General features: G+C 42.6%; 1 protein-coding gene and 1 long non-coding RNA gene across 3 annotated transcripts in view; one reads left to right on the forward strand and one right to left on the reverse strand.

Moving 5' to 3' along the window:
* slc25a26 (solute carrier family 25 member 26) overlaps positions 1 to 27,404 on the reverse strand; it is a 44,475-nt gene that overhangs the window by 6,976 nt on the left and 10,095 nt on the right. Inside the window, exons 6-9 of the mRNA XM_068316138.1 lie at positions 10,646 to 10,690; positions 7,400 to 7,469; positions 5,345 to 5,409; positions 2,326 to 2,399 (exon numbers count right to left, since the gene is read on the reverse strand). Coding sequence (XP_068172239.1) covers positions 2,326 to 2,399; positions 5,345 to 5,409; positions 7,400 to 7,469; positions 10,646 to 10,690 — 254 coding nt within the window. The remainder of the gene's footprint in view (positions 1 to 2,325; positions 2,400 to 5,344; positions 5,410 to 7,399; positions 7,470 to 10,645; positions 10,691 to 27,404) is intronic.
* Positions 274 to 7,391, forward strand: LOC137595817 (uncharacterized). 2 transcript variants are annotated; one of them, XR_011035463.1, is made up of 4 exons: positions 274 to 794; positions 3,591 to 3,786; positions 6,199 to 6,388; positions 6,950 to 7,391. It is a non-coding gene; the product is annotated as an uncharacterized lncRNA (long non-coding RNA). The 2 variants fall into 2 exon arrangements; XR_011035462.1 differs by lacking the exon at positions 3,591 to 3,786 and having other exon boundaries at positions 550 to 794.

Genomic DNA, 27,404 nt, shown 5'->3' on the forward strand with positions numbered 1-27,404 from the left:
CATAAGTTAGGACATTAACTTTGTTCAAAATGTTTTTGTCAAATTAATTCCTGAATTTTGGGAAATGTAGTTTTGGTCAAGAGACATTTTTGACTATTTATTTTTAGACACTCTGACCTTGTATGTTCTAGCAGGCCACATAAAATGATATGGCGGGCCACATTTGGCCCCCGGGCCTCGAGTTTGACACATGTGTTCTAGACTGGAGCTGAAGACTGGAGTGTTTTGTGGGTCTACTTTGATTTTCTGGGACAAACTGCGGATCTCCGTGTGTTTACATATCATTTATCCGAACAATGAGTCGAACTTACTGTTGTATTTTTTCCACTGTCAGAAAAATCCCATAAACAAAGCAGTCATGAATAAATCCAAACAAGTACTTTCTTTGTAGTACTTTCCACTGTGCTCTTCAGAAAATATTTCCTGCCTTATTCAGATCTGAGGCCTGTTATGACATCATAAGAGATTTCACACCTCCTCCAGGAAAGAGACGCAACAGGTGCTCTTTTAATGACTAATATCCTCCATTCTCTTCACTGCGTATGGGCCGCTTGATATTTATGTATTCATTACTGGTTATTCGTGCTGTGAGGGACGACTCCTTGAGTCCTAAAATCCGTCACTGTGTCTCGTGCTGAAAGGATCTAAATATAAAGCAGAGCAGCTCTGGCCCTCCTCAGATGTAAAGTGTCGGTTGGCAGGAGAAAGTCGCTCGTCATGGTGTCGTCGGTGTGAGTCAGCAGCAGACATCTGCTCCGATGCATGACTCACCGACTTCAGCAACGCTAAATCTGGTAGGTGAGGCGCAGCTCGCGTTTATTCCTCCTTCGCTGAGGGAATCAAGACTCCCGATGCCATAAAAATGCAATTAGGGTTTACCGCAAACTCCCAGCGTCTGTTTTGTTGTGTGTACGGAACGCGGTTAGAAAAATGCCATTTGTTAACTTTTCTTCTTTTGGTTTACACAAGGCACAGAGCACAGAGACCGCCTGGAGGCCGAGCAGCTTCTCGGTTGCTGTTTTGACATGTTTCCCAGAGCCGTTTGCAGGTTTCCGAGGGTGAGGGGGTGAGGGGGTGGTAGGCTGGTGCAGGCTGCACCGCGCTCTGCTAACCCGGGGTCTCTGGGGCGTGGGACACACATGGAAGCACTTTAGAGCTTCACTACACTGCAATTGGGCCTATTACCATAATTACAGCTTTAAAGCTCCCGCAATTTGTATCAGGCATGCACCAGCGCAACCAACAGGCCCCTGGGCCTGTGGAGCAACAGCAACCACCCCAACCCACCCCCCCGCCCAACATTATTCTACTTTCTTCACATCTCACTCTCATCTCTCGCAGTTGCTTTATTTCCTGTCACTGTTCCGTTCTCTGGTCGCATTAATAACACAGAGAGAGGAGTTCATCGTGTCGGAGAGCTCACGGCTGTCTAGCCTGCGTGATGTGGTTGTGTATCGCTGCTGGCCTCCAGAGGGTCTAGGGTGGGGGTGGGGTTGGCATCAAACCCCCCCCCCTTTTTTTTTTTTTCTTCTCCCCTTCCAACGACTTGGTTACTGTTGCAGCTGGGAGAGGAGGATTTGGGCTTTTCCACAGGGGCCTGCCAACTATCACCTCATCCAGATCATGCAGTCGTCTCCGGCGTGATTTTTATTAAAATTGAAAGCCGAGGCTTTTACTGATGTTAGAAAGCAATTTGTAGGGAATCACCCTTGGCTCATTTTGAAACGCAAAGCCGAAATGTGATTTCTCTCTGATTAGATTGCTTCGTCGCATCGTACACAAACTAACAACGCATGGCGATGTGTGTTTGTGAGATACAGAGATGTCCCACTGGTGTTTGGCCCAGTCCCAAACCAAATATGCTCTGGGCATTAGGCTGAGTTGCATTCTAACTAAATGATGGCAGCTTGTACACAAGCAGGCCTATTAATCACCGGGGCTGAGGGTTTGTTTTAGTGCTGGCAGCCCTCTGCGGCCCCATTAGACCCCATCGGACATGTTGTGCATTATAAACGCATTAAAACACTCAAATAAACCCTTCCACTTGGCCCCTGTAACACCTTAATCAATAGGATGGTACCGCTCGCCGGCAGGAATGGCTTTAATGCGTCTCATTTTTCAGCTGTGGCTGTAAATTCCAGCCCGACCCCCCATCCCACCCCCAAGATTAAGAGGGTCTATCATCAAACTTGATTACGTGAGGGATGAGGCGGAGTGAAATCAAATCATGTAAAATAAGGTTTTTTAAAAGGGCCGGGATATCGGGGGAAAGAAAAAAAAAGCTTCAAACTATCAAGAAGGTCCATCTCTGAAGTGAGGACTCACCCGGTGAGACCTTGACTCCTCCAGACGTCATAGATCACCAGGGAGATGCGGCCCCTCGCCGTGGACGTGCCGGCCTGTGGAGAAAAGAGAGCGGGAGAGAAAATAGAGGCGTGATGACGGATGGATGGTCTCCTCCACTTCCTGCTCCTCCGACAGACACCCTGTTTAGTCTTCCTCAGCTGTGCTTCCTTTAACCCGCGTGCCCTCCTTCCATTCCTACACCTCTCCCCTTCCATTCTGAGCAGCTGTGTCAGTGAAGGTGACACCTCCAGCACCCACCCGGCCGTTTGCCCACCCAAAAAACACATCCAACAAGTTCTCCTTGTTTCCCTCTGCGCCAGTCAAGTCTAGAAATGTTATTTACATAATACAGCTTAGCCGGCCAGAGAGTTTCTAATCCACCGCTGTGGAGTGGCGGGGGGTACAGGAGCTGCAGGACGGGGGCCGGTCGAGGTTAAGTGAGTCTGGATGGTACAAGCGTGAATGTGTGGGTGAAAGATCGTCAATCTGAGCTACACCTCAGCGAGCATGTTTATGGAGTCTGCTGTAAATTATGACTCCCAGGAAGACGAGGATGATTCCCGTGTTTTTGTGTGTGTGTGTGTGTGTGTGTGTGTGTGTGTGTGTGTGTGTGTGTGTGTGTGTGTGTGGAGGGAGGGAGTGGAGGGCCCTCACCCTTCTCCCCTTTCCCTCATGTTTCTGTTGGAGACAGGTGGCAAAGAAATGACTCGCCCTTCCTAGTCTGACAAGTTTTCTTTTCCTTTACTGCTGTGGAATGGTGGAGAAACACACACAAACACACACACACACACACACATATATATCTATATATCAATCCATCCATTTTCTTGCAGACAAGACGACTATAATCTCATCTTCAGTTGCCTAGCGGGTCACGGGTTACACTGCAGATTATCCCAGCTGGCTATGGGCGGGAGGCGGGGGTCACATGACAAGACGAAATACCACTCAGGCGCCACTCACACCTACGGGCACTCTGGTCGGACCGATTCACCTTAGTCTCATGTTATTGGAGGTGGGAGGAAGCTGGAGAGAACCCACGCAGACATACAAACTGAACAATAAGGTATTGAATCTGGAACCTGATAAATGTTACATGGGTAGTGGTTGATGATGTCAAGATTTGATGACTCAAATAAAAGTGTATTTGTTTGAACATTAATTCTAAGTCTCGCTGTACCTGAGACGTTAAGGTTAAAAAGTATTTCCCAACATTTTGGGGCCGGTGTTTCCTAATTTTTCAGACTCGTGCTGACTCCACTGAGGTTCTTACAGTCGTATGTGTGATGAAAACCGATAGCGATGCTGACAGTCTCCGCTCAGTCGACCAACTCTTTGCGGCAGCTGTTTCCAGCGGAGGGCAGTGAACATGACATCGATGACAGCGGAGCGGTGCCAAGCCCAGGAGAAGGGAAGTGTTGTACAGTAGCAGCGTAGGAGGTGAGGGGCAGCGGTGTGGTGTGTGCGGTGTGTGCCAGGCATGCTGCCAGCACTGCAAGCAACACAGTGTGGCAGGACTCCCGACCCAGAAGGGGTGGGGGTGGGGGGTGGGGGCGTTCTGTACATCCAGCCCTATTCTGCCGAATCTGTGCCAGGCGACCTACCGTACAACACCTCTTTCATTCTGACAGCCGCCGAAACGAAATGAGCGTCTGCATTTCAGAAACCAACGTGACAAGTTCCAACACACACACACTTCCTTTCCTCACCCCGGTCCAAAACCGTCCACACCGATCAACAGCAGCCTGGTCCAGCCTGTCTGTCCGACTGCTCCTGTCAGAACCCGTCGTCCTGTTCTGCAGACAGTTTGCAAAACCTAAACTTGACTCTGACAAGATTTTTAAGAAGTGCTTTTAACTTTTTGTCCTCTTGCCACAGGTGGCGGGGCGGATGAGCGGCTGTAGATTAGGACGTTTGTGGTCTAATGTTCCCTTTAACATGTTTGATTGGAAAATTACTGATTAAAAGCATAAAACAGGTAAATGATTAAATTAGCAAAACAAAACAAGGAATAGAAATTTGTGAAATTATTTGATGAAATCATATATAGAATAAGAAAAAAGACTAAATCTGACATTTGTTTCACATCAACACTGAGAGCATTTGGACCAAGACTTTAAAGCCGTTCCTGTTTGAATGTAGTATCAGTTTAAATCAAGTCAAGTCCTTTCCTTCTTGTAAATTACAGCACCTGCATTTGAAACTGTGTGCGAGTATCGAGCCGCTCTTCCACTTCTCACAGGACATCAGGTCCATCTGAATGTTTTAATTCCAGCATCTCATTAGTCAGGATGGAGGGGGGTGGAGGAATGGAACACTGTGTTTGCTCCAAGAACCATGTGTGTGTGTGTCTGTGTGTGTTTGTGGGGGGTTTGATTGGGGTAACTCTGAACTCACTCCCCTTTACACACACACACACACACACACACACACACACACACACACACACACACACACACACACACACAAGACACCATGAGGGAAGCCAGACATACAGTACGGGAATGCCAAAAGTTAGACAAGAGATGGAGGGAGGTGAGAAGAGGTGGAGGGACGGAGGAAGGCGGGGACACCGCTGCACGCACAGGGAGAGGGGGACAGTTCCTGAGGATGGACAGAATTGGGGGGTGGTGGGGGTTGAGGCCTTCTGTTTCACTTCTCGCTGACAAGCAGCCTTAAGATGGAAATTCTTGTGGTGCAGCAACAAGTCCGCGCTCTAACACTAACCATGCACACAAACATGTCGTCCCAGCACCGTCCCCGGTCCAGCTCGGATGATGGATGTGTGTGTACGTCTCACTCCTGTCCCGTTGCTACCTCGGCCCGCTCCGTCCCGCATGCTAACACTGGTGAAATCTGCTCAGGCCTAAGGCCCGCTCAGCTCTCTGCCTGCAAGGCATCACCTGACAGCAGTGTTTAAAGGCCGCTGCCAAAGGAGGTGGTGAGCGCCGTGTGTGTGTGTGTGTGTGTGTGTGTGTGCGCATTTGTGTGTGTATACCTTTGCTAGCATGATCCTGGTCTTCGCCATGTCAAGGGGAGTGGTACAAAACCCGGCCATCACACCTAAGAAAGAAACAGAAGCACATTTTAAAAGTTGAAACACAGCAAAGATTCAGTTTTTGATTCCCTTAAATATTAAACGGTTTAGCTGCAGATACACTGCTACAACAAAAACAACAACAATAACTATAATAACAATAATAATAATAACAGTGAACTACTGGCGCTCCACCCCAATAGCTCCATAAAAATATTCTTCTTCATCCAAGATGTCCCTGTTATTACACTGCTATTACAGTTATTACACTGTCACCCCCACCCTCTTCCAAGCTACACTTCCAACATCTTACTCTAAGCTGTTGTTTTTATCGACACCTCAACCTCCCTAGATGTAGGCGGTGTGGTCCAGAGGGGTCCCCACAATGTGTCAAAGTTAAAAAAAAAAAAACGTGTGTGTGGGCGAGTCAGTGCCAGAAACATAGCGACTGCTCTAAGTGTATCCACATGGGCCACCAAGGAGAAATGTGATTGGGAGTGATTTGAGGCCAGGAAAGCATGAGGATCAGTGTTGTGTAACACACCGTTACATTTTGCTAGTTAAAGCCGGCTGATAATAGGAAGGGATTTACATTATTTCTCCCCCCATACTTGGGTGGGTTGAACTTCAGCAAGAATGAAAAGCTGCAGTCCTCTCACAGCATCGCCGCAGCAATAAAAGATGCATTAAATCTCCAGAACGGAGCGCTGAATCGGAGCATCTATAGTTGTCTGTTGGAGTCATGTGACGTGATGAAGAGGGGATCCGAACCAGACGATGATCTAATCTCGTTCGCCGGGTTTGTTCCTCTCCAGTTCAAACAGGGTGAAGCTCATTCTAGGTGCTGATGGTGGTGGTGGAGATGTTTGGGATGACTGAACACGTCTGCTCGAGCATTTCCACTGTCAAACAGATGATGTCTGAGTGGAAGGGGGCGTGTGCAGAGCGATGTCAGAGGAAGTGACTGAAACGTGAGGATCCCTGTTGGACGGCAGCTCTGTCATGGTGGGACATGAACTTGATGCCTCTGTGGAAACCCCCCCCACACACACACACACACACAAACACATTACCGCTAACCCTTTTCACTCCCTCTCCTCCCAGCTTTGGTCTTTGACTCCAGTTTTTGAAAAACTTAAACATCTAAGGAGGTAAAATGATAAGTTTAGTTTGTTTTAGCTGTTAGTCGGACAGCCATTTAACTCATTAAGTTACAGTTTGCATGAGTGATTTTTCAATCAGGGATGGGAACAGGTGATCAAATTGTGGGATGAATCCACCCAGGTGAACAGAAGCTGTTGTTTGTTCAGAATCCAAATTTTAGAGATTTTACTGACTTGACTTCTTAATTTTATCAGAATCTAATGCAGGTGTTCTGTATAAATAGGAATTTAAGTTGTAAGAAGAAAGGATCCTTAGTGATGCTCTTCCTCTTGACTCAAGCCGGTCTACGTTTACCAGCACTTGTCTATTGTGTGTTAGAAGCAGTTTTGTATGGTTTTTACACCTGTTTCTGTCTTTTCCCCATGTCATATCCCTTTCCCCTCTTTCATTCCTTCCCTCCAGCGCTCTCACCTCCTCTCCTCACCCACTGCAGGCCCCAGTGCTCAGGAGGACTCACAGCTGCAGGGGCTCGTACCCGAGAACTGACCCCTCTCATCCACGCTTGGTCCTGTGTTTGTCCCTCCCCTCATACTCATCCAGGCCAAGTCTGCTGTTACTTACTAGCTGAAAGCCTTGTGAAAGGCCACAGCAAGACAAAGCAGGTCACTTTAGTGCGATAATAAACTTATGCTATCATCTTCTCCTCTCCATTCTTCTCTTTTCTGTTACGTTCTCTCCTCTGAAAAGGTGATTTGCTGGCTATAAGCTCATTTTTTATGCATCACTATGGCCTACTGGTTATCTACTATCTATCAAATAGTCAAGTCATCAATTTTAGCCATCCATCTCTCCAGTTCCTCATAACCTCCCTTCGTCCACCTCTTTCCCAAAGCAGCAAATAATCCCCTGCACCTGCAAAAGCTCCGCATACTGCAGACTGCCAAGAGTGCAGCTTGTGACCTTGCTTCCGTGACCACAGAGTCTGTGTTGAGGTTGGTGGAGCCGGAAGATGAGGGGGAAAAAAAAGGGGGGGGGGAGAAGGGGAGGGAGGGGGAGAAAGAGAGAGAGAAAAGACTGAAGTTATTAGGGCATATTGGACACAGTGAAAACACATTTTGAACCTTGATCTGGTCTGGGATCCAGGCTCGCGGCTGGGAACCGGGCCATCCGGCTATTTTAGTGTTGTCTTTTCTCCCAAGTGATGTCATGCTACTTGTTTCCCAAGAACCGGGGCAAAACAAGAGAGCTGCAAGAGGATGTGCCCCCCCCCCCACACTTAGCATTCTTGGTTTACATTTATTCTTTCGATGCCATCTCACTGAAGTCCAGTAGATAATCCTTTTGCTGTATTTAGGTAATTACAGGTAAATATATAAGAAATTGTGTTCTGTTGGGTCACCACAGCATCACAGGTTTCACACCTCAAGCTGCTCAGCGTCCTGCTGTATCCACCTTGTTCACATATAACAGAATCAGGGTTATAAAGGACAGAAAGCCTTCCTTTGACACTGCATAAAAACATGCTTGCACCTTAATACCGTGAGGCATTTAGGTGCAATTTGTTTTGTAGTGTGTTGCATCATATTATTAACATTTTCAAAATCTCAACAGTTTATATTCATTAAAAAAATATATTAAGGACATTTTTTAACACATCTTCACAACAAGTCAAGTCACAATCATCAGTACTGAAAAAAAATCGTCTAAAATTTTGATTTAGAAGGTTCTCTTTGTCTCTAAGACAGGGCTGCATTCCAACTGGCTACCGTCTAATTCCTGCATAGCGATGAGGAGACTATGCAATACTAGCCATTGTATAAAATAAATGTGGACAGCTGCAGCGCCTTGGGCGCTGCAAGAAGTAATCATACTTCTCAGGGAGAGAAATTGAGCAACAGCATGGAGCGATTACTAATATTTTCTTTTTCCTCCCCCTCAAACTTTAATCTGTTGCGTGTTATCTCCTTCTCCTCCTATCTCGCACATATGCGGACGTCATTAAAAAATCCATGTGTGCATGAGCAGCACACGCAAACAAGAAAATACACAGAAAAACAGCAGTAAGGAGATGAGCTTGCCGACAGTGCATGAGTTCAGGATGCATCATGTGTGTCCCATTAGACGGCAGATTAAAAAGGACATTTTTGTTTTCCACTTCAAAGGCCTCACGCTGGGGGATTCCTCTCCTCTCCAAGTCTCTCCATCCTTTTCTCTTTTGTCATGAATAAATAAGAAGTAGTAAACCTGGGAAAACAAACGTTTTGACCTTTGCACTGCGGTGCCGGGGTCAGGGTTTGCACCTGGGCGACTTCACACCGGACATCAGGGAGGAGTATATTTGTGTGTGTGTGTGTGCGTGTGTCTGTGAGCGTATGCATGGGGGAATAAGCATCTGTGCATCTAAATGATCAAATGTGAGTTCTCATGAAGCCTTTGATGCTAAATGTTTGACATTTTTTACACATTTATCTGCTTCAATCACAAACTAATAGTGTCACAACCCCTTGTTTTGTTCTTTTTGTTTCTGAGGACAAAAAAGATGGGGCAGGATATGAGGGCGATCAGGTAAAACCACAAATTACAATTATAATATTGTGGCATTAATGTGTGGATTATTCACATAGAAGTTGTCTTTAATTCTCTGCAGTAACCAACATGTTCACTTCTTCTATGTTCTTTGACCAGCCTGATAAATATACAGCAATGTTCTGACTCTCCCTGCCAGGACAAGAATCTCCATCACGTCCCAGAAGTCAAACGGTGTGCTGAACAAACTCAGCTAAAGGATCTGAGCGATCACTCCTCACTCAACAAAACCTACTGTAAAGCTGTTGGCTGCTTGGTTTTCCCCTTTTCCTTGCTTTGTGATTGTCTCACTGACAGCTGTGCTGGCTTGATATGAAAAAAAAAACAACAAAAAACATAATAAAATGACAGCGAGTCATTGTGTTGAAGCCAGAAATGCATCATGACCAAAACCATTGTTTTCCAGTGGTTCGACGTGCGTGGCTCATCTCTTTAGCATCGCTTTTTGGAATCTTTTTTGAAAAGGGGCAGTCCAATTAAAAACTTCTCAAACAACACAGAAAATGCACCGAGAGGTTATGTTAATGACTGATAGTGTGTAGAACCACTCCAAAGTCACACCACACCCTTTTTTAAGGTATTTTCCAAGCAGCTGCTCTGCTGCAGATGATTTTCTCTGTAATCGGAGCTCAATTCTACACATTTATATCCCACAAAATAACTGGACTTCTTCTCCACTCATATTTCTTCAACCAAATTGCATTATTTTTATGATTTTAAAAACTCCGATCATCTTGGTGGCTATGCTTTCTATTCATGACTATTCAGAATCCCATCATAATACCCACGGTACATCTGGGAGGACTGGGAGCCAATGGATGGAGAAGAGGATAAAGAGAAAGAGAAGAGAGTTCCAGATTCCAGCAGCTCAGCTCTCTGCCAACGGACAAGTCCAGATGGCCTGGAGAGAGAGGGCCTTTGAGTGAGGGACAAAGAGACACTTGTGGATGACAAAATCTAACTCTCACAAATGTACAGACATACATTCGCAGACACACAGACACAGCTGTGCGGCGTATTGTTCGTCTTAGCTCTGCTGTTGGCTCCCAACACCGATGGAATGTTTGACTGTCCGCCTCTTGCGCCCTTGAGACATGATTTCACTCCAACAAAATGCCGTCTTTTTAGAGAGAAAAGGCTTCGTATGTGTTCAGGGCCACACAGTGAAAAGAGAGAAGATGGGAAGAAGGAAGGGGGGGGGGGAGACAGATGGTAAGAAAGAGAGATGAACGGTTAAATGACAGGAGTAGTTTTTCCTGCGTTGAATTGTGGCTGGACTGATGGAAGTTGTGAAAAAAAAAAACATTAAACTGTTGTACATTTTGGTCCACCGCGATGAGAATGCTGTGGTAAGCATGGTGTGAATTTATCAGAGTGAGGTCATAACTATACTGCAGATTTATAGCAGGGAGTAATTACTGCAAATAAAGACTGTGAGAAATAGGGGAGAGTGGAGGGATGATGGAAGGTTAAGTATATGAAAGAGAGCCTGGAAACTGGACATGTGGATAATAAATATAAAGAGGTAATTATGTCAGTTTAGCAATCCATTAAGGAATTATCTGAACATACCTTAAAATATTCCCAGAGTGGAAACTGGATGAGTGAGAACGGGACCTGAAAAACAAGCACAAAGAGTTTTCATGTTTGGGATTATCCCAGCAATAGTTTTTGGTTTTCTCCCAGGTTCACGTTTCATCTTTAACCTCCAATCTCCTGCACACGCCATTCCTGCCACCTTTCTTTGTTTCCTTCCTCTCATCTGCCTGCTCACTTGCTGATGATTAATGAATGAGACGGGTTGTGGTCTGGCAGTCCTGGGTGGATGGATGGATCAAACGCAGGCAGGAAGTTACAGCGGGAGGAAATCAATGGCAGTGCCAAGGCAAGGGGGCAAATGACACACACTGTCAGACCACACACACACACACACACACACACACACGCACGCACACACACACGCACGCACGCACGCACGCACGCACACACACACACACACACACACACACACATCCTGTCATCTTGTACTGCAAGAATGGCAGAGCAGGGCAGGAAGGAAGAGAGGAAACAAAAACAGAACCAAAGAGAAATAAACAGTGACGCTGAGTCGTGACATCAGTCTTTGATCACGGGAACAACAGGATCATTCATTCTTCTGAGCCACCAGCTCCATCATGTTCCGTCTGACCACGTCAGCACATCTGGTCACGTCCAGCTCCGAGTCATGACGGAAACACGTGAGTTATGCTTATACCACTCAAGGAGATATACAATGAATTTAGTCCAAATGGCAAATTAAGTGCTGTTAGATAGTTTTCAGTTGTAAAGTTTCAGTTTGTTTTTATTTTGAAGTACTTCATGTGTGCTTTTCATCAATCAAAATCATTTGAGTAATGTTTTCTAATATCTCTGAGTGATTTATTGTTTTAAATCAGATTGAAATACAGTTCATAAAGCTAGAAAAGAAAGAAAAAGTTTTTTTTTAATATATACTCAGCAGAAAGCTAATTCAAATAAAACATTTAAAGACACCCTGTCAATGAGAACAATCGGGGAAAAAATCAGAAAAATCTGTGTTTTCTGACTGTTTCATGGAAGTTATGCCGCACATGACAAATAGCACATCCACACCACTGCACAACCATTTGGATTATGTGTGAATGCAGCTGAGGGGCAAACTGCAGCTGGTCTGCTATTTGTCTCGCTGTTTCTTGTGTGTGCTTGAGTTTAGCAAGAAGCTTTCCAGCAGTAATCCAGTCAAAGTTAATCTCTTTAAGGCCTAATAACAGCTTTTACCAGAGCAATGATGAAACAATTAACAAATAAAACAAGAAATGGAGCTTGTCGTGTAAACTTATACAACGGATGTCAATAAATTCTGGAGAACCGCTCTGCACCAGATGAGAATGTAAAAAGTGGCATTAATAACGTGTTCAGAAACACCAGCGAACACTGAGTGGACAAAGATTGAAATACTAAACTTGCAACTGTTCAAAAGCAAACTATTCAACAATTCATATCAGACAGAAGCAAATGGAGAAATAAACAGCAATTGAAAGTTTAACTGTACTTTCAAATTAACAATTTCTTCTGTTAAGACTTCATATAACTAGATTGGAACTGGATGGATAAAGCATATATTCACTTATAGTGACATCATTTGAATTTGTATTCAACTATCAAAAAATAACAAAGTGACTTCAAGTGGAAATGATGCAAATAGTCAATATATGCAAGTCAATATTACAATTAGCAGGCATTTTTTTCTTTATTTAAACTATACATTGTGCCGTTACACTGTTAACCTGTGCGTCTTGTGACTGTGTCAGTTTGACGCAGCATACTGCCTCAGGACATCAACAAAAACCACCTGGTTGTAAGTGGTAGCAGGCACACCTGCAAACAGTTGCTGAACTTAAAGTCAAATGGGGACATTTTCTAAACCACTGGGAGACCTGCTTAGATTTGATCTTTGCCATATGTATCGAGGGCCAGTTTGGGCCCCAGCCATGTCATGGCAAACTAGCAGACAACCAAGCAGACAGCCAGGGTCATGCACCACTGGGGTTAGCATGAAGTCAAATCTACATTAATCATCAATGCTGACTGTTTACGATCTCATAATATCGTCTGTGATACAACAGATACAATATCACAGCACACATGGAGTCTCTGGATCAATTTCAAAGCTGCCATTTTTTTGGTGTAAAGTACTAGAGAAAGTGTTCCTTCAGAAAATGGCAAACCATAACATAGAAGCCAGTCTGTAGAGCTGATAGTCAGTTCTCTAAAAACTGAATTACCTGCATCATTAGGTTGGAGCCTTTGGAACAACTCTCAAGTGAATCTCTCATGTGGAGTCCCTGAACCTTCCTCCTATTTTCCACGTTTTTTGTTAATAGGCAAAATTACACAAAAACACAGTATCATGTCACTCCTATGCAGATGATACACTGCTGTACTTTTCCATCCAACCCATTGATCAGACCAGATTCAATTAATCGTTAAATGTCTAGACATATTGAATAATAGATGTCTAGCTTCACACAAATATACAACAAGACAGAAATCTTGTACTTGAAATCCCATACCATTTCGACCAGGACCATTACTCAATTAATTTTATCTCATACTTGTCTGGCTTTGGACTTTGCTGCCTTCGGATAAATTATCCATTAAAACTTAGATACCCCTATATTTATCACTGTTGAATCCTGCTGTCTAAACTAAATATCTTCACTGTCTGCCTCAAATTAAAATTATTAAGCCTGTGTCTACCAATTATATTTTTGTGACCTTTTTGACCTCTTCCCACAAGTCTTGCTGCACTGGAAAATAAATATGAGTCTCAACTCTTCAACAATGAGCTGGAAAAGCAATACAATTCATCAAAATGCCACCAAGTATTGTGCTGTGAGTTTCAGCTGTAAAACACAACTGTCATCCAGCTGGTATCCAGGGAGAGGACTTGAATTCTGGTAAACAAATGATTAACTTGTACAGAAGCACGGTATTCCATATATGAATATCTAAACAGGTCTACATGCTCTGCATGGTCGTGTGCCTGCTGGTGTGTGTGTCTGTCTGAACAGCAGCCTTTTTTGTTTGCTGTATGACACAATTTAACAGTGATCAAAAGTGACGTGGCCACTTGCCGTGACTGTCAGGTACTATAATTTAGGAATACTGTATTGAGATTGTGTCTCCTGAGTCGCTCCTGTTGCTGATGGTGCTCCACTTTGTGTATGTACAAGTATTTGTGCTACCTTTATTAGCATTCAGAGTAGCTTTGGGCTGTCACAGGTCCTTAGGCACTTGGCAGAGGGAAGGAAAAACACATGTCAAAATATATTCACATTGAGCCTGATTGCTCGCAAGCCAGTAGGCTGCAATTTGACAAAATGACTTTTAATAGGTCATGCTGCTGCCTCTGCATACTGATGAGTTATTTAGGAGGAGAAAGACTAAGAAAGATGGATGTTAAGATGGAGAGACAAGCAGACAAATGTATAGATGGCCGAGGCAAGTAATGATGCATTATTCATATTTTCCAACAGATTTTGTTCCAAATAGTACCTCATCCCTTAATGCTTGCAATGTTCCTACTTTAAAACACACAGACATATATCTGCTGCTACCGTTGACCTTACTGGAAACCAACATTATGTTTGTAGCCAAAAAAAAACAAAAAAAACGCTTGAAATAATTCCACTGAGATGACATGAAGTCAGTTTGTACTCTCTACTTAGCATAACCAATGGATTAAATTATTTCAGATAAAGACTAAAATTTCCAGTATCCTCTAAATGACAACAAGAATCAAACAATGGGTTAAAATGAAAGCAAAAGAAGATTAAGAATGGATTCAGACAACAACAAAAAAAAAAAAAACCAGCCCTGCTTTACAGCAGCACTGTGGTTTTTCTTGAGACATAGGTGAGACAAAGAAATATGAGCCCCTGAGTCCAGATGTTATAGTCCTGGTAGTAGTTATTTCATCTTTTACTGCAACGTTCATGAAGTGAGCTGTAGAAATGCAGTGTTCATATTAAAATATGTATGAATGTATGAAGGATATTCACTTGTATCACTTACATGTATTTGATTAGGGAAAATTATGCTGAATCGTATGAAGCTGCGCTCCAGCAAAAGTTGAACAGATTTATTGGACAGTTATCATTATGGCTGGCATGCTGAAATGGTTCCCCGAAACTAGTATTCAATTCACATAATTTGGGTATCACACTTGTCTGATTTTGGGCGTTCTAAAAAAAAATAACATAATGTTTTAATGTGCTGAATGGTTTGTTGGTAAGGACTGGAGTTAGGGACTGGTTATGTAAAAGTTGTGTTTGCCAACGTTAGTATAAATGCTCAGCTAACGTCATCTGAGACAGAGAGAAAAGGCCTGCGCTGGCAAAATAGCAAAAAAAATTACACCATGATGTCAATGACGTTACATATTGAAATCCCAGATATATTTAACAACATTAAAAAAATACTTTCTAAAGTAACTCAATCAACACACTGTGGTGCAATCTTCACCCCAACAGTTTCCTCTCTTGCAGCTCATTCTGCAATGTTCTTGCTCCCAGATGTGGAGCAAATGAGCAACAGAGCAAGTGTTTCGTGATCCAGAGAAGTCTGTAGGATCCTCTGTATGTAGTCCAAGTCCATTTGGAAAAAGCTCTGAAACTCAAGGATTTGGAATTCGCCAAATGTACCATGGGAAATGGGACTGTGAGTACTCTCTGAAATTCAATTTACCAGCAAAGCTTGGAGTATCAGCTCATGATTGAATGCCTCTGCAAACCATTCATGTTCTAGTTGACATTCTTGTTTGTCAAGACATGAGTGTATCTTTTCAATTAAAATAAAATTATCACATACATTTGTTCTGCATTTGTTGTGGTACAGAAACAGTCAGGTGGAAAAACTAGGAGGAAAGAGTGGAGAAGATTTTAAGTTAAAGTAGACAGGAGTCAGATGAGGAATCACTAAACACACAGAGTAAGTTAAAAAAAAAATCATATATGCTGGCCATGAGGAGTGAAGCCTCAAGTCTAAGTCCACATTTATTACCCGCTAATGCAACAAGGCTGAATTCACTTGCCAAAGTCATACAAGCACACGCACATACAAATATTCAGACACACCCATATTCCAGCTGCTTCATGTCACAGAAGAATGAACCGACTGCGGTGACACACTGATAACAAACACACAGGGTAAACTTTAAAATGTTGAAAGCTGATGAAGTCATTAATCATGTCAGAGTCGCAGACTGGCAGAGTGGCATTGGACACATCTGTGTGTTACTGAGGCCAAGTGTTCAGCCTCAGTGGTTGACAGTGAAGAAGTCGGACCAGTTTGTCTTTCGTTTGAAAGACATTGTAGTTACAAATATGAGAGTAAAACACGCAAGAGTATGTGAAAGCAAATGTGAAAACAATCACCAAGCTCTACCAGAGAATCTGAGAGTGGATGTAGCTGTGAAGACCCACGAAGGCGTCTTTCTGTTTAGTGACACTTAAATGAAAGATGACAGATATGTAAGAAGGGTGACTGCTGCAATAATCTATGAGGAAATGGTGAGTGAGGGGCAGCAATTTGTTCCCTAAAACAATTTTTTAAACAATATTTTTGAACTAACTGGCTCAGGTCAAAGGGTTAAATAGCTATTTTTGTTCAGAATTTTTTCTTTCAGTAAATTGTGAGATAACAATTTTTTTTTTTTAAATGTCCCTCAGTTATGAATTGCACCAAAGCTGCATTGAAAGAAATGTTAAACAAAAGGGTCACATTTCACTGATGGTCACATTTTGTATTTTGTAAACACTAACCAGAATAACACACGAGTACTGTACTTTTTTTAATCTGGCTTGACAGTAAAAATCTGGTCAAACAAAGAGTTGCACATTGAGAAGCGCTTCCAAATTGTAACCTTTTGAAAACTGTGGTTCCATTTGGATCATTACAAAATTTTAATTTTGAATCTGCTTAAATTAGGTTTCAGTTCCCACAGCATAACTATTGTAGTTTCTGTCAAACAGGATTTATGTGTGCATTGGCCACCATCGCCACACCAATGCACAGTTTCATTTTTTCCCTGAAAGAAACTGAGTTGGCACAGAGCAACACATGTTCAAAAAAATTATGTTACAAGGGCGGATGCACATGCAATTTGACTAAACACCTTCGCCTTCATCGTGTACAAAGCCACAAGTGTGGGTTTTTTGGCATGTTGCATCCCTGAAACAACAGCGAGCGGCAGTTCAGTAAATCCCTGAAGCAAAAACTAAAGAACAAAAAGCAGAATCAGAATTGGAATTGGAATCAAAATCCTTGATATCCTAATTTTGCCCACCCTAAAGTCACACAATGACAAATCTCAATTTATTTGCTGTTAAGAATTTTTAGATTTACTAGTTTTGGCCAATTGTTGTTCGAGGTTTTTAATCTGTTGGCTAATAGCTTATTATGATAATAAAGAGAAAGTAACCCAAAACCAAATAGTACGCAGGAGAATTGTAACTTTTACTGATATTTTATCAATATTTTTGTGACTGAAAATGGAATATTTCACTTTTTTTGTTGTTGTTGTTGCAGGGCAAAGGCATTTCGGAGCCTGAAAAAGATGAAACAGTTCACACTATTACGGTTTTAACCTAATACACACCCTCCAAAAGACTACAACAGAAAGACGATTAAAAAAAAACAATTAGACTGTCTTTTTTTTGTTTGACTGTAAATTTTCTGCTCTTCTTTTTCTGTGGTGTTAATTTTGAAAAATTCCACTGCCACCTGCTGTTCCGGCATGCTTATTACAGTGGCTTCGACTGTTTTCGCAGATCATTGTGCCCGAGAATAGCTTTAAAAAGATGTTGTGTGAACACTGAACCTGTTTTAAATGCAAAGGCAAACCTTTTCCATTTTTAGGAGCACTATTGTTGTGTAAATAACACTCACCTTCAAATTTTTTCCAATGTTACCCATGTTTTAACCACATAAAAGGTGCTAATTATTTCCCTATTATGGGCGGTTTTATGTTATGTCTCTAAACACTACACACAAGTCAAGCACACATATGAGCTGAAGTCACACCTAGTTAGTGAAGTGACGACACCTGCTACACCCAGTAGTGACGCAGCAAAAACCCAGGCTAAACATAGGAACACGGGAGGAATTTATGTTGCATAGTCCAGAGAGAGAGAGCGAGACAGAGAGGGGTACATAAGTACCCCTTGGGGACAAAGGGGTTCAGGGCCTTTTAAATAAACAAACACATGAATAAAATCAATCGATATGAGGAGCCTGATCTGTCACTGTGGGCCCGTGTTTGGCTTCTCACTTCATAAGGGAGGCCTGTTGGGGGTGGGGGGTGGGGGTGGGTTGAAAACTGAGAGCTCCAGACAGAAAGAGAAATAGGGAGAGAAGGTTGGATTACCTCTCTCCTGGCACTTGTGTAACGCCGGTTAGAGGAAGCCAAGGCTCTCCTTATAACAGAAAACAGACTCCAATATGCCGTCTTAGTCCGAACATACGCTCACACACACACACATGCACGCGCACACACCTGCCATTACTCTCCCTTGAAGCCTTTCCAAACATGAACTTAAACCATATAGAAAGCATGACACCCCCCCCCCCCGTTTCTGCTTGGTGCAAGACCTAAAAACCTAAATTTGTCACAGACCAGGGGGTGATTGAGGCGGGTCAGTCTCTACACTTCCTGTAGCATTAACGAGTGTCCCTTTAAGGACTATACCGTGAGGAGTGATCGACCATAAGCAGCTGCCGATCGCTTATGTCTGCCTTTCCGGCTCCGCAGTAATGTAAAAACGAGAGAGTTAGTGCACTTGCTGAAGAATTCCATCTGACATTTGAATGCCAAGGGCAGTGTGTGTGTGTGTGTGTGTGTGTGTCTAAACAAGCCAAACTAGGGAGAGGTTTGAACACCGGCACATCTCCCGTGAGCAAATCAAATCACAGCTGGTCCACGCTTCCCATAAACCGCTGCAGCCCCGTGGATGACGACACAGGGCAGTTATATTCCAGACAAATTAAGACTTGTTCTGAAGCGGAGGGAGAGAGGGAATGGAGAAAGAGAGAGAAGCTAGGTGATGCCGGTGGCGGGGGAGAAACACACCGCGCTGGCAACGATTCAACAGAGCAATTCCATCTACATGAGAGAAAAAGCTTCCAAGAAACTGAATAATATTTATGTCGCACCGACGATTTTTTTTTTCTTCCTCCCACCTGTGTGCAGTTCGTTGTTCCAAAAAGGACACCTGATACAGCAGGACAGGCAAAGACCTACTGCTTCCTTATCTACAGACACCTGGGGATTATTTTGCTGCTAATGCAATACTCCATGCTGGAATATCTGCATATATTAAAAGTTTAAAAACACATATTTTTGGGACTTAAATACATAAAAATAGTTAAAGATGCATCATGAATGCTGTGGTAGAAAATAAAACGATTCAAATACATATTTTATGTGCTGGATAGACCGACAGTATTTCCTTGGGCTGTTTGTATCTGTCACAACCACTGACATACGACATTCATGTTGGGGTGCATTAGCCCATGAATGGTGTTATGGTGCGACACAGGATGCCCTGAGGGCTGACCAATTAGCTGCTGACAGGAAGGGAGATGGATAGCCGCTCCAGGATCCGACCGAGACTAGAAGTGAGACGTGGGAGAAAATCTGTTACTGCTTGTTTGTACGACACGGTGCAGCGTTAGCCCGGTGCACAGCTGCTGGAGGAGCACAGAGGTTATTCAGGCGACAATATTTCTTACATTTTTAGCAGGAAATGAATCAGACACTGACAGGAACATTTGGTATCCAAAGCTTAAAGAGACCAGAGTTTTCAGCACCACTTCTTCCTCATATTCTGAGGGAGGTCACTGAGGTACATGATAGGATTCTTTGAGATGAGATTCTTGGAGATATCAGTAGATGAAGAACCGGAGAACTGTTTTACCTCATGCTCACAGTCGGTTTTCTAATTGTGCTAACAAATAACTCAATTTAGACAAAATATTCGGCCAGTTTATTATCTGTAGCCATGCACAAAAGTATTTTCTACTCCTGCCAAGTACGTCAAGTTAAATTTAACTTCCAAATGTATGACTGATGGGAGTGACACGAATTTCACGCATATTTGAAGTTGACCCTGAGGCTGACCTCGATGGCTTTACTGCAGATGACGTCATACAGTGATAAAATGCAGTAATAAGATCATGATAATATAATATTTTTTAATGTTTGCTCAAATACAATCTAATGGCCAAGAAGCTCCTAAAGTTTGTTACTCTACCTAAAATCTCCTTTAACGTTCCAGTAAAAGTTTTTGCAATTTTTAAAGTACTTTAAAGTACAAAGAATGAAAGGATAAATGACACTCTAAGAATCCTTCACGACAATTTTAGTGTTGAATGTGAGGCAATTTAATCTCCTACCCCTACAAAATGAGCAATACAGCAATAATAGCAAGGTTGTTGGTGTAAGCAGGCAGTGGGAAACCAAAACGAAACCTTGGCTGGCAGAAGTTCAACAGCAACGCTACGCAGAGCAGCAAGAAATTAAGCATTAAAATAAAAACTATTGGAAACAGTTCCGATAATAATCACGTAACTTGGAAAAATAGAACACAGAGCTCAAATCAACACAACTACCTCATGACAGTGTAGTTAACCACCAGTTGCATGATTCTGACAGATTCAATTACACAAAGGAATGTTGAATTTGTGTGCCTACCAAAAACACAACACAGATCATTTCTAAGTGTAACACACAACCATGAAGAAGCATAAAGATAAGATACAATAATTCCTTTATTGGTCTCACAATGACTAACTTTTTAGCACCAGAAACCTGCTAGTGTTAGTTTGGCCGGACCTCACCCAGTCACACAAACATGGCACGATACTTATCTGCTTTGCATTTTCATCATTTATGCAAAATTGGGGCCGCATTTGCCAGTCAAAGCACTTGCATGTTAATAATGGTTTACTGTAACTGAGCAGGTCAGAGCAGCTATTTCTAGCAGCTGCAAGTTGGCTGCAAGCAAAACAATTATGTTTTTTTATTGGAAAAACACTTTCAAATTATTTGCATCTAGAAAATCTAATAAATTTCAAGACTATTAAATAATGTCAGCGATGATGTACGAGTTTCCCTTAAGAGGGAAAGGTGATACAAAGATGTGGAATAACATCTCCAGCATGGCACACACATGTAGGTGAATTAGTCTATGTCTGGCTGGCGAGGCGTCGGGAATGCACCCCACCTCTTGCCAATTCCCAGCTGGGACAGGCTCCCTTGTATCAATCAATGTTAAAATTTCTGAAAACCCAAGTCAAGTCTGGGATAGAATAACTTATTATCAACACTCCTAATGGATAAAATAAAAACCACCTCACTTCAAATGTATTTGAAATTACAAAATTAAACAGATCAAGGACACCAATTATGTTACGCTCACATTTAAGGGCATTTAAATGTCACTGGATTCTGTTCAATGGTTTCCATAGAGATGTGAAGACAATGGTCTCTACCATAACCCTTAAGTATGAATGAGAATAACCCCATATGTTCTATATGTCAGGAGCAAAAAAAAAAAAAAAAAAAAGGTACCAAGCACATATCAAACCATAGAAGCACATGGCTCACGTAAGCAACAGCTCCAGTTTGGACCACGACTGATGTAGATGAGTGTTGAAATATAAATTGGTTTAAACTCCTGACCCCTGCTGCGGTAGAGTGAGGTGAACACTCCTGGTATGAGTAACATTTAATTTTTTTAAAAATTGTTTTTATATTGGACATTTAGCAGTGACATCACAGTTTGACCCTTGACATTCATGTGGTGAGTTCCAGATGCTTTTTGGTCGTAAGCACTTGATTGGCTGAGGGAACTGCGGCAGGCATGTGGTGAGGTGGGGTGGGGTGGGGTTGTTGGTGGTGGTGGGGGGTGTGTGGGTGGAGCAGCAGGTGCTGCTGCTCTGACAGCCTCGTCTGACTGTGTGAGAACAGGGAGAAGAAGAAAAAAAACTCCAACAGCTCTTCGGCGGATCATGCAATGGAGGCTTAGATGATTTACATTGCAAACGCCAAATTAATTCACAAGCAAATATACTTTAGATTTACAGGTAGTGTTACTGTTATTTATTAAAAAAAATAAAATAATAAAAAAACAAAAACGATGAAGACATCTGGTTTTGGAAAGGAGAGGAGAAAAAAAGATTGATGCTAATCGTAGCTTCTCAATAATAATTTTAAAAAATGCTGTTTTTTATCTAGGTTAGCACTGATTTATCCTTCTTTTACTCCCTTAATTCTCACACTCTGGTGTCACTCCAGGATAAAGTGAAAATAAAACACACTCTTATTCAGAGGAATGAGGGTTTACCTCATAAGTAGATTTCTTACAGTTATTTTAACAGAGGTTGACTGACAGAGATGGCTATAGCTGCATTTGGGCAGTTAGGGTATTATGTCTCTTTAATGCCTGCTAACCTCAAATAGAACAGATGTCTAATTTAAGTAAAATCAGCATTGAAAGTATGGCTGTCAGGGGAATTATGCATCACACTCAATCTTGTGTGCTGGCAGCACCCGATTCCAGCATACAGGAGCACATGTCCTTCCTTCCACATGACATCCAAACCACTGCCATCCCTTATCCTTCCAGATCCAGTTCCCCCCATTATAAAAAATTTAAAAAAAACTACCCTCCCACCCTCATCCTTTGCCAGGCCATCAGGGCAGTGTCTTATTGGAAACACATGTGGAACGCGGAAGATTTTCTGATTATATTGAAACAAACATGCACAAAGTGGGAAGCAATCGCAGACCAGAGACCAGGAGGAACCCACAAATCCTTCCGACTTGGTCGCGTCCGTAGCGCTCACACACACACACACACACACACACACACACACACACACACACACACACACACACAGCAGAGGAGGGGCTTTAGTTCCGCAGCTAAAACAACAGGAACTTTTTCCTGGAAAATGTCTGGCAGTTGATATTAGTAATAAGTCTCCTTGCAAAAAATGCAGAAAAGGACTGAGAATCCCTGCATTACAAATTAAAGCCACAATGATGGATTTTTTTTTTTGAGGGGATCGAGGCGCTCATTGGAGACACACACACACATACTTAACAAGTGTGTGATCCATTATCTTCAGCGGTCAAGACTCTCCCGTGTCATTTTCGACTGGGGAAGCTAAGAAAGTCTTTCCCTGGGCAGAAAGGCAGACGTGGGGTCTGACAGTACAGCGGCGGATACTGTAAGCGTATCCGACTGTAGAAGTCATTAATGAGACCACATGTTGATCTACGGAAGGTTATTGAGGTTTTCTTCTTTTTGGCAAAAGCCATCATGCCAGTGCCCACCCCAGAGAGAGGCTGGATGGATGAGGGGAATGTAATTTAGGTATGTGGTGCACAGAAAAAAAAAAAAAAAAAGGTAGACACAGTTGTATTCATACAACCCCACTAATGTAAATGACAGGTGCAGCCAAGAAGCCCATCCATCCATCAGTGGTGGTGGGAGTACACCATTAATCCTAGGAGTGAGTGTGGTAAAGTGATAGAGATCATCCAGTGACGAAGAGGAATGGTTCTCTGCAGCTTAAGAAGGCCATCACTCTTCCCACAAAGGTCGGTCTAACCTGCAAACAACTCACACGGAGGCAGCATTACAAAAAAAAAAGAAAAGGAGGCTTCGAATTCAAACAGGTGTCAGAAGGTGATTCATCAAAAACTGAATGGGATCAGAACTCGGAGGCTGAGGTCTTTATGCAACTTTGGTTGGACGGCTTGAAGTAAGTTGAGGAGGTTCATGCATAAATAAACTCAGTGACCAGGTTTATCAGAAGCTCATGAACTCTGTGACTCTCTAGCTAGTTTCTGACATGCCGTTTTGGTTAGCAGTAACTTCTGCTAGCTGAAGGCTAATGGCAAATGATAAGTCCTAAACAAGCTTCTTTATTCCAACCATCTGCACCGATATGTTTCCCCTCTTGTCAGCCTCTCAGAAATAAGTTACAGCTTCACCTGTAGCCTGAATCAGCAATAAACAATTAAAATGTAAGACAAATTGCTGGGTTCGGTATCTGATCGTTCATCAAACAGTGCAAGAAAACCAAAAAGGATATTTATCAAAATGTAATTTAAGTGTGTACATCATGACACTATTGGTATGTGCACTCTGCTACATTTAGTCTAACTACAGTATGTCCTTAACCAGAAATGATACAGTACTCAAAGTCCAGAGACGGTTAACACCCCTTTATTATTGCTTGATATGAAGCACACACATGCACACGCACACGCACACACACACACACACACACACACACACACAGCTGTTAGGTCAAGTGATGTCGAGGGTCAGGTCTAATTAGGTAAACAGGTTTTTTCAGGACTCATTGATTACAGTGTAAACAGAAAACTTCGCAGGAGCTCGCATTCTTCAAAACGTTCACCTTTATCTTTCAAACCAGGAATTTCTATTTTACTGTTTTTCTACTAAGTAAAACAGTTTAATAATTTTTAAAAAATTATCTATAATTTATCACTTTATTTTAACCCCTTTTTTCTCTCTCTTGAGATTCTCTCAGATCCTGACGTCACATTGAAGTGTTGCTTTTGATTTTCAGAGACTCATGGCAGCTGATTCTAAACACAAAGCAGGGAAGAAGCATTCCGTACTTCCAGACATGTCCCACAAACACAGAGGATAATAAACACTTTCCTTTCTGCCTCCCGTCTCTAGATCTGCTCTGTCTTAGTCGTACGAGGGTGTATGAACACCAGCCTTTGTGCTTCAGCGAGCACAGAGACAGGATATGAGAGTGATTCTCCTCACCTCTTCCTTTTGAACCTGCGGCAAGAACAGTGAGAAAGTGACATCGTTCCAAAACAAAGGGTTAGGCGGGGGTCAGTTCTGCTTCGCTGCATGCATGTGGATACATGCCAAATACAGCATCCGAGCAGCGGGAGGTCACGCCTGTCACAAACTACACAAAATGACCGAGATGCACATACCATGCACACAAAGCTGCAAATTCCACACAGGTCCACCTTTAAAAATCTGCAGTTGGCGTGACTGAAGTTGAGCTTGGGGGGGTGGATGAGGAGAAAGGTTAACCAAACACACCTGAGGCTGGAATGCAACTGTAAGGTGCATGAGGGCCCATGAGAATGAGAACATGAGGAAGCAGAAGGGGTGACTTGATTTATTTCAAGCAGAATTCTAGCTTGTTTAAGATCACGTCAAACAAAATATTGCTACTGAACTAATCTACAGCCACTGTGATGGGTTTCATTTTACTGTGGTTGCTATTGTCTGATTTATGTAGTCCAAACACTTAATAATCAACAGGTACTGTAATAATGGATCACAGATCTAGTCAAGAAAAAAAAACAGCCTACATCTGTTCTCAAGTTTTATTATTGATAAAATGTGGGTTCCAGCATTAATCTCACATGTTTTTAATAAATAGTCTTCATCCAGTAAAACAAACAAAATGTGAATTTGAGAACCAAGGAATCAATTGATGAATCAAACAAAAAACAACAACAACCCACTGAATAATTGATGAAAATGATAAAATCTATCAAACCTTGTCTAAAAAAACAACCCACTGAATAATTGATGAAAATGATAATAAAATCTATCAAACTTTGTCTAAGCATAAAACTGGTGTGAAGCTCCTGCCTTTAAGTTTGGAAGTGTGGTAAACATTGCGAAATACAGCATGATGGAATATGATTTGGAATAATTCATCCCTCCAAAAGACTTCCAGAAACTTCTGGGCGGGGGTCTGATGGCAGCCCACCTTATTAAAGCACCCATCATTTAATGAGTTCCTAAACATGACATAAATCCAGAAATCCCAGAGAGGAGCGACATAATTTGGCGTCTGGATATCAGTTAACACCCAAGTCAGCAAATCATTCCTTGCAGCCAAACCCCATCAGTGGAAGCGGAGGAGGGATAAACCTGGGATTGAAGACGAAGAGTCGTGTGTGTGTGTGTGTGTGTGTGTGTGCGTGTGTGTGTGTGTGCAGTACAGAAATCTTGATGCAGAGGTGTTTCATAGGTCTGTGAACCTCAACCTTAGGTTTCAGGTGTTGGGTTGGAGAAACTTTAAGCCTGGTTAGATATATATCCAACCAAAAAAAACATTTCTATTGCAGCGAATTAGGTCTCGTCTTCCAGCTCACCTGCTTAGATGTGTGATGAATGAGATATATTTAGTGTAGCTGTATGTTATAGTCAATTAGACAATGTTCAAGGCTCCTCATTTGACTGTGTCGCACCCCGTCAGCTTCACTTACACCTATCCCCCACATCCTTCACACCACATCACTACGGTACCATCTAATAACTCATCTTGGGCTCATTACTCAAACCCAAATTGGAGTAGTGCAGATGAAATCCAAGATCACACACACAAACACACACACACACACACACACACACACACACACACACCACACTTTAAATCAAAAACATAAAGGGCTGTCACTACAGCGCCTGCTGCTTATGTCATAATGCTGAATTGATGTCACAGATAAGCAGTGACAAGAAATAGAGGGGTGCACAGGGAGCGAGGAGAGGAGTAAAAGGACCAGCATTTATCTTGGCATGCCCTCTAGTGGTGAGAGGTGGTACCATCAAAAAAAAAAAGCAGAGCAGCCAAAAAGACAGGCCCCATCATATGATTAAAGTTTAGCAAAATCTGATGAAAGCGCCTGGTTTGATTGTAGTTCACAAAGTTATTTCACATCAAGACAAAATTATTACATTTTTTAGAATAACACTGAACAAAATTCATGAACAGTTAAATGGATTTGGACGCCTCCTGAGAGCTGCTTTTAAACAAAACTTAAAACGTAAATCTTGTAAATCTGTGTAAACTAAATAAGCTACAGATCCTTGTTGTCGCAACGTGAGTTATGTTGGCTCCACGTCGACAGCAGGGACGCTTTCTGGATGCCAGCATATGTTGATCCAGAACCTGAAGATACGTGAAAAGAGCCCCTTCCAAGAAGTGCAGATCACTAATGCAATGGGTGCCAACAGCCCTCTATGACAAAGGCTGGATTTTGTTTGTTTTGCAGGCAATATTGATTTTTAAAAATTAGCTCCATGATATTCAATATCAATCTTCTATTTTTTCAATGGTGGAATGTTCCAAATATGCATTTTTTGATCCCTCCATAGCTTTTCAGCCCAATCGCAAGGATTAAGGTTCACCTCAAAGGTCCGCTAGAAGCAAACACGGGTCATTTTCATACATTCTGAGTGCATTTACGGTTTAGAAAGAGCCTCGCAGGAGGTCGAGCCCCACACTCCCTGCACTAATGTGACATCATACCCATCAGACATGCTTTCAGGGCCCTAATGAATATTTTGCACACAGAGAGAGAGAACACCAATTAATGGCCCGGCGACTGTGCGGAGGACACCCCACACTACATAAACAAACTTATCTTGACAGGATCGCTTGGTCAAAGCAGCGAGATGTGAGCATTGTGAAGGAGGCAGAAAGAAAATTAATTACCTTCCTGACACACGTCAAAGCCAATCACTGTGGAGCATCACTCGCCGTTCCTGCACCCCAAATCCCTGCCGCCACCGCTGTTACGTTTCATCTCCCAGCGTTAGTATGCACACAGGCCGCGCGCCAGCCTCCAAATGTATTCATTTATTCAGAGCCCCTCGGAGAAATCACAGTGTCTTGTTGTGCTTCTTTTTTTTTTTTTTCCCCCCGGTTGTCCAGATGGAATTTG

Source organism: Antennarius striatus, chromosome 5 (genome assembly GCF_040054535.1).
Source record: "Antennarius striatus isolate MH-2024 chromosome 5, ASM4005453v1, whole genome shotgun sequence".
Lineage (NCBI taxonomy): Eukaryota > Metazoa > Chordata > Actinopteri > Lophiiformes > Antennariidae > Antennarius > Antennarius striatus.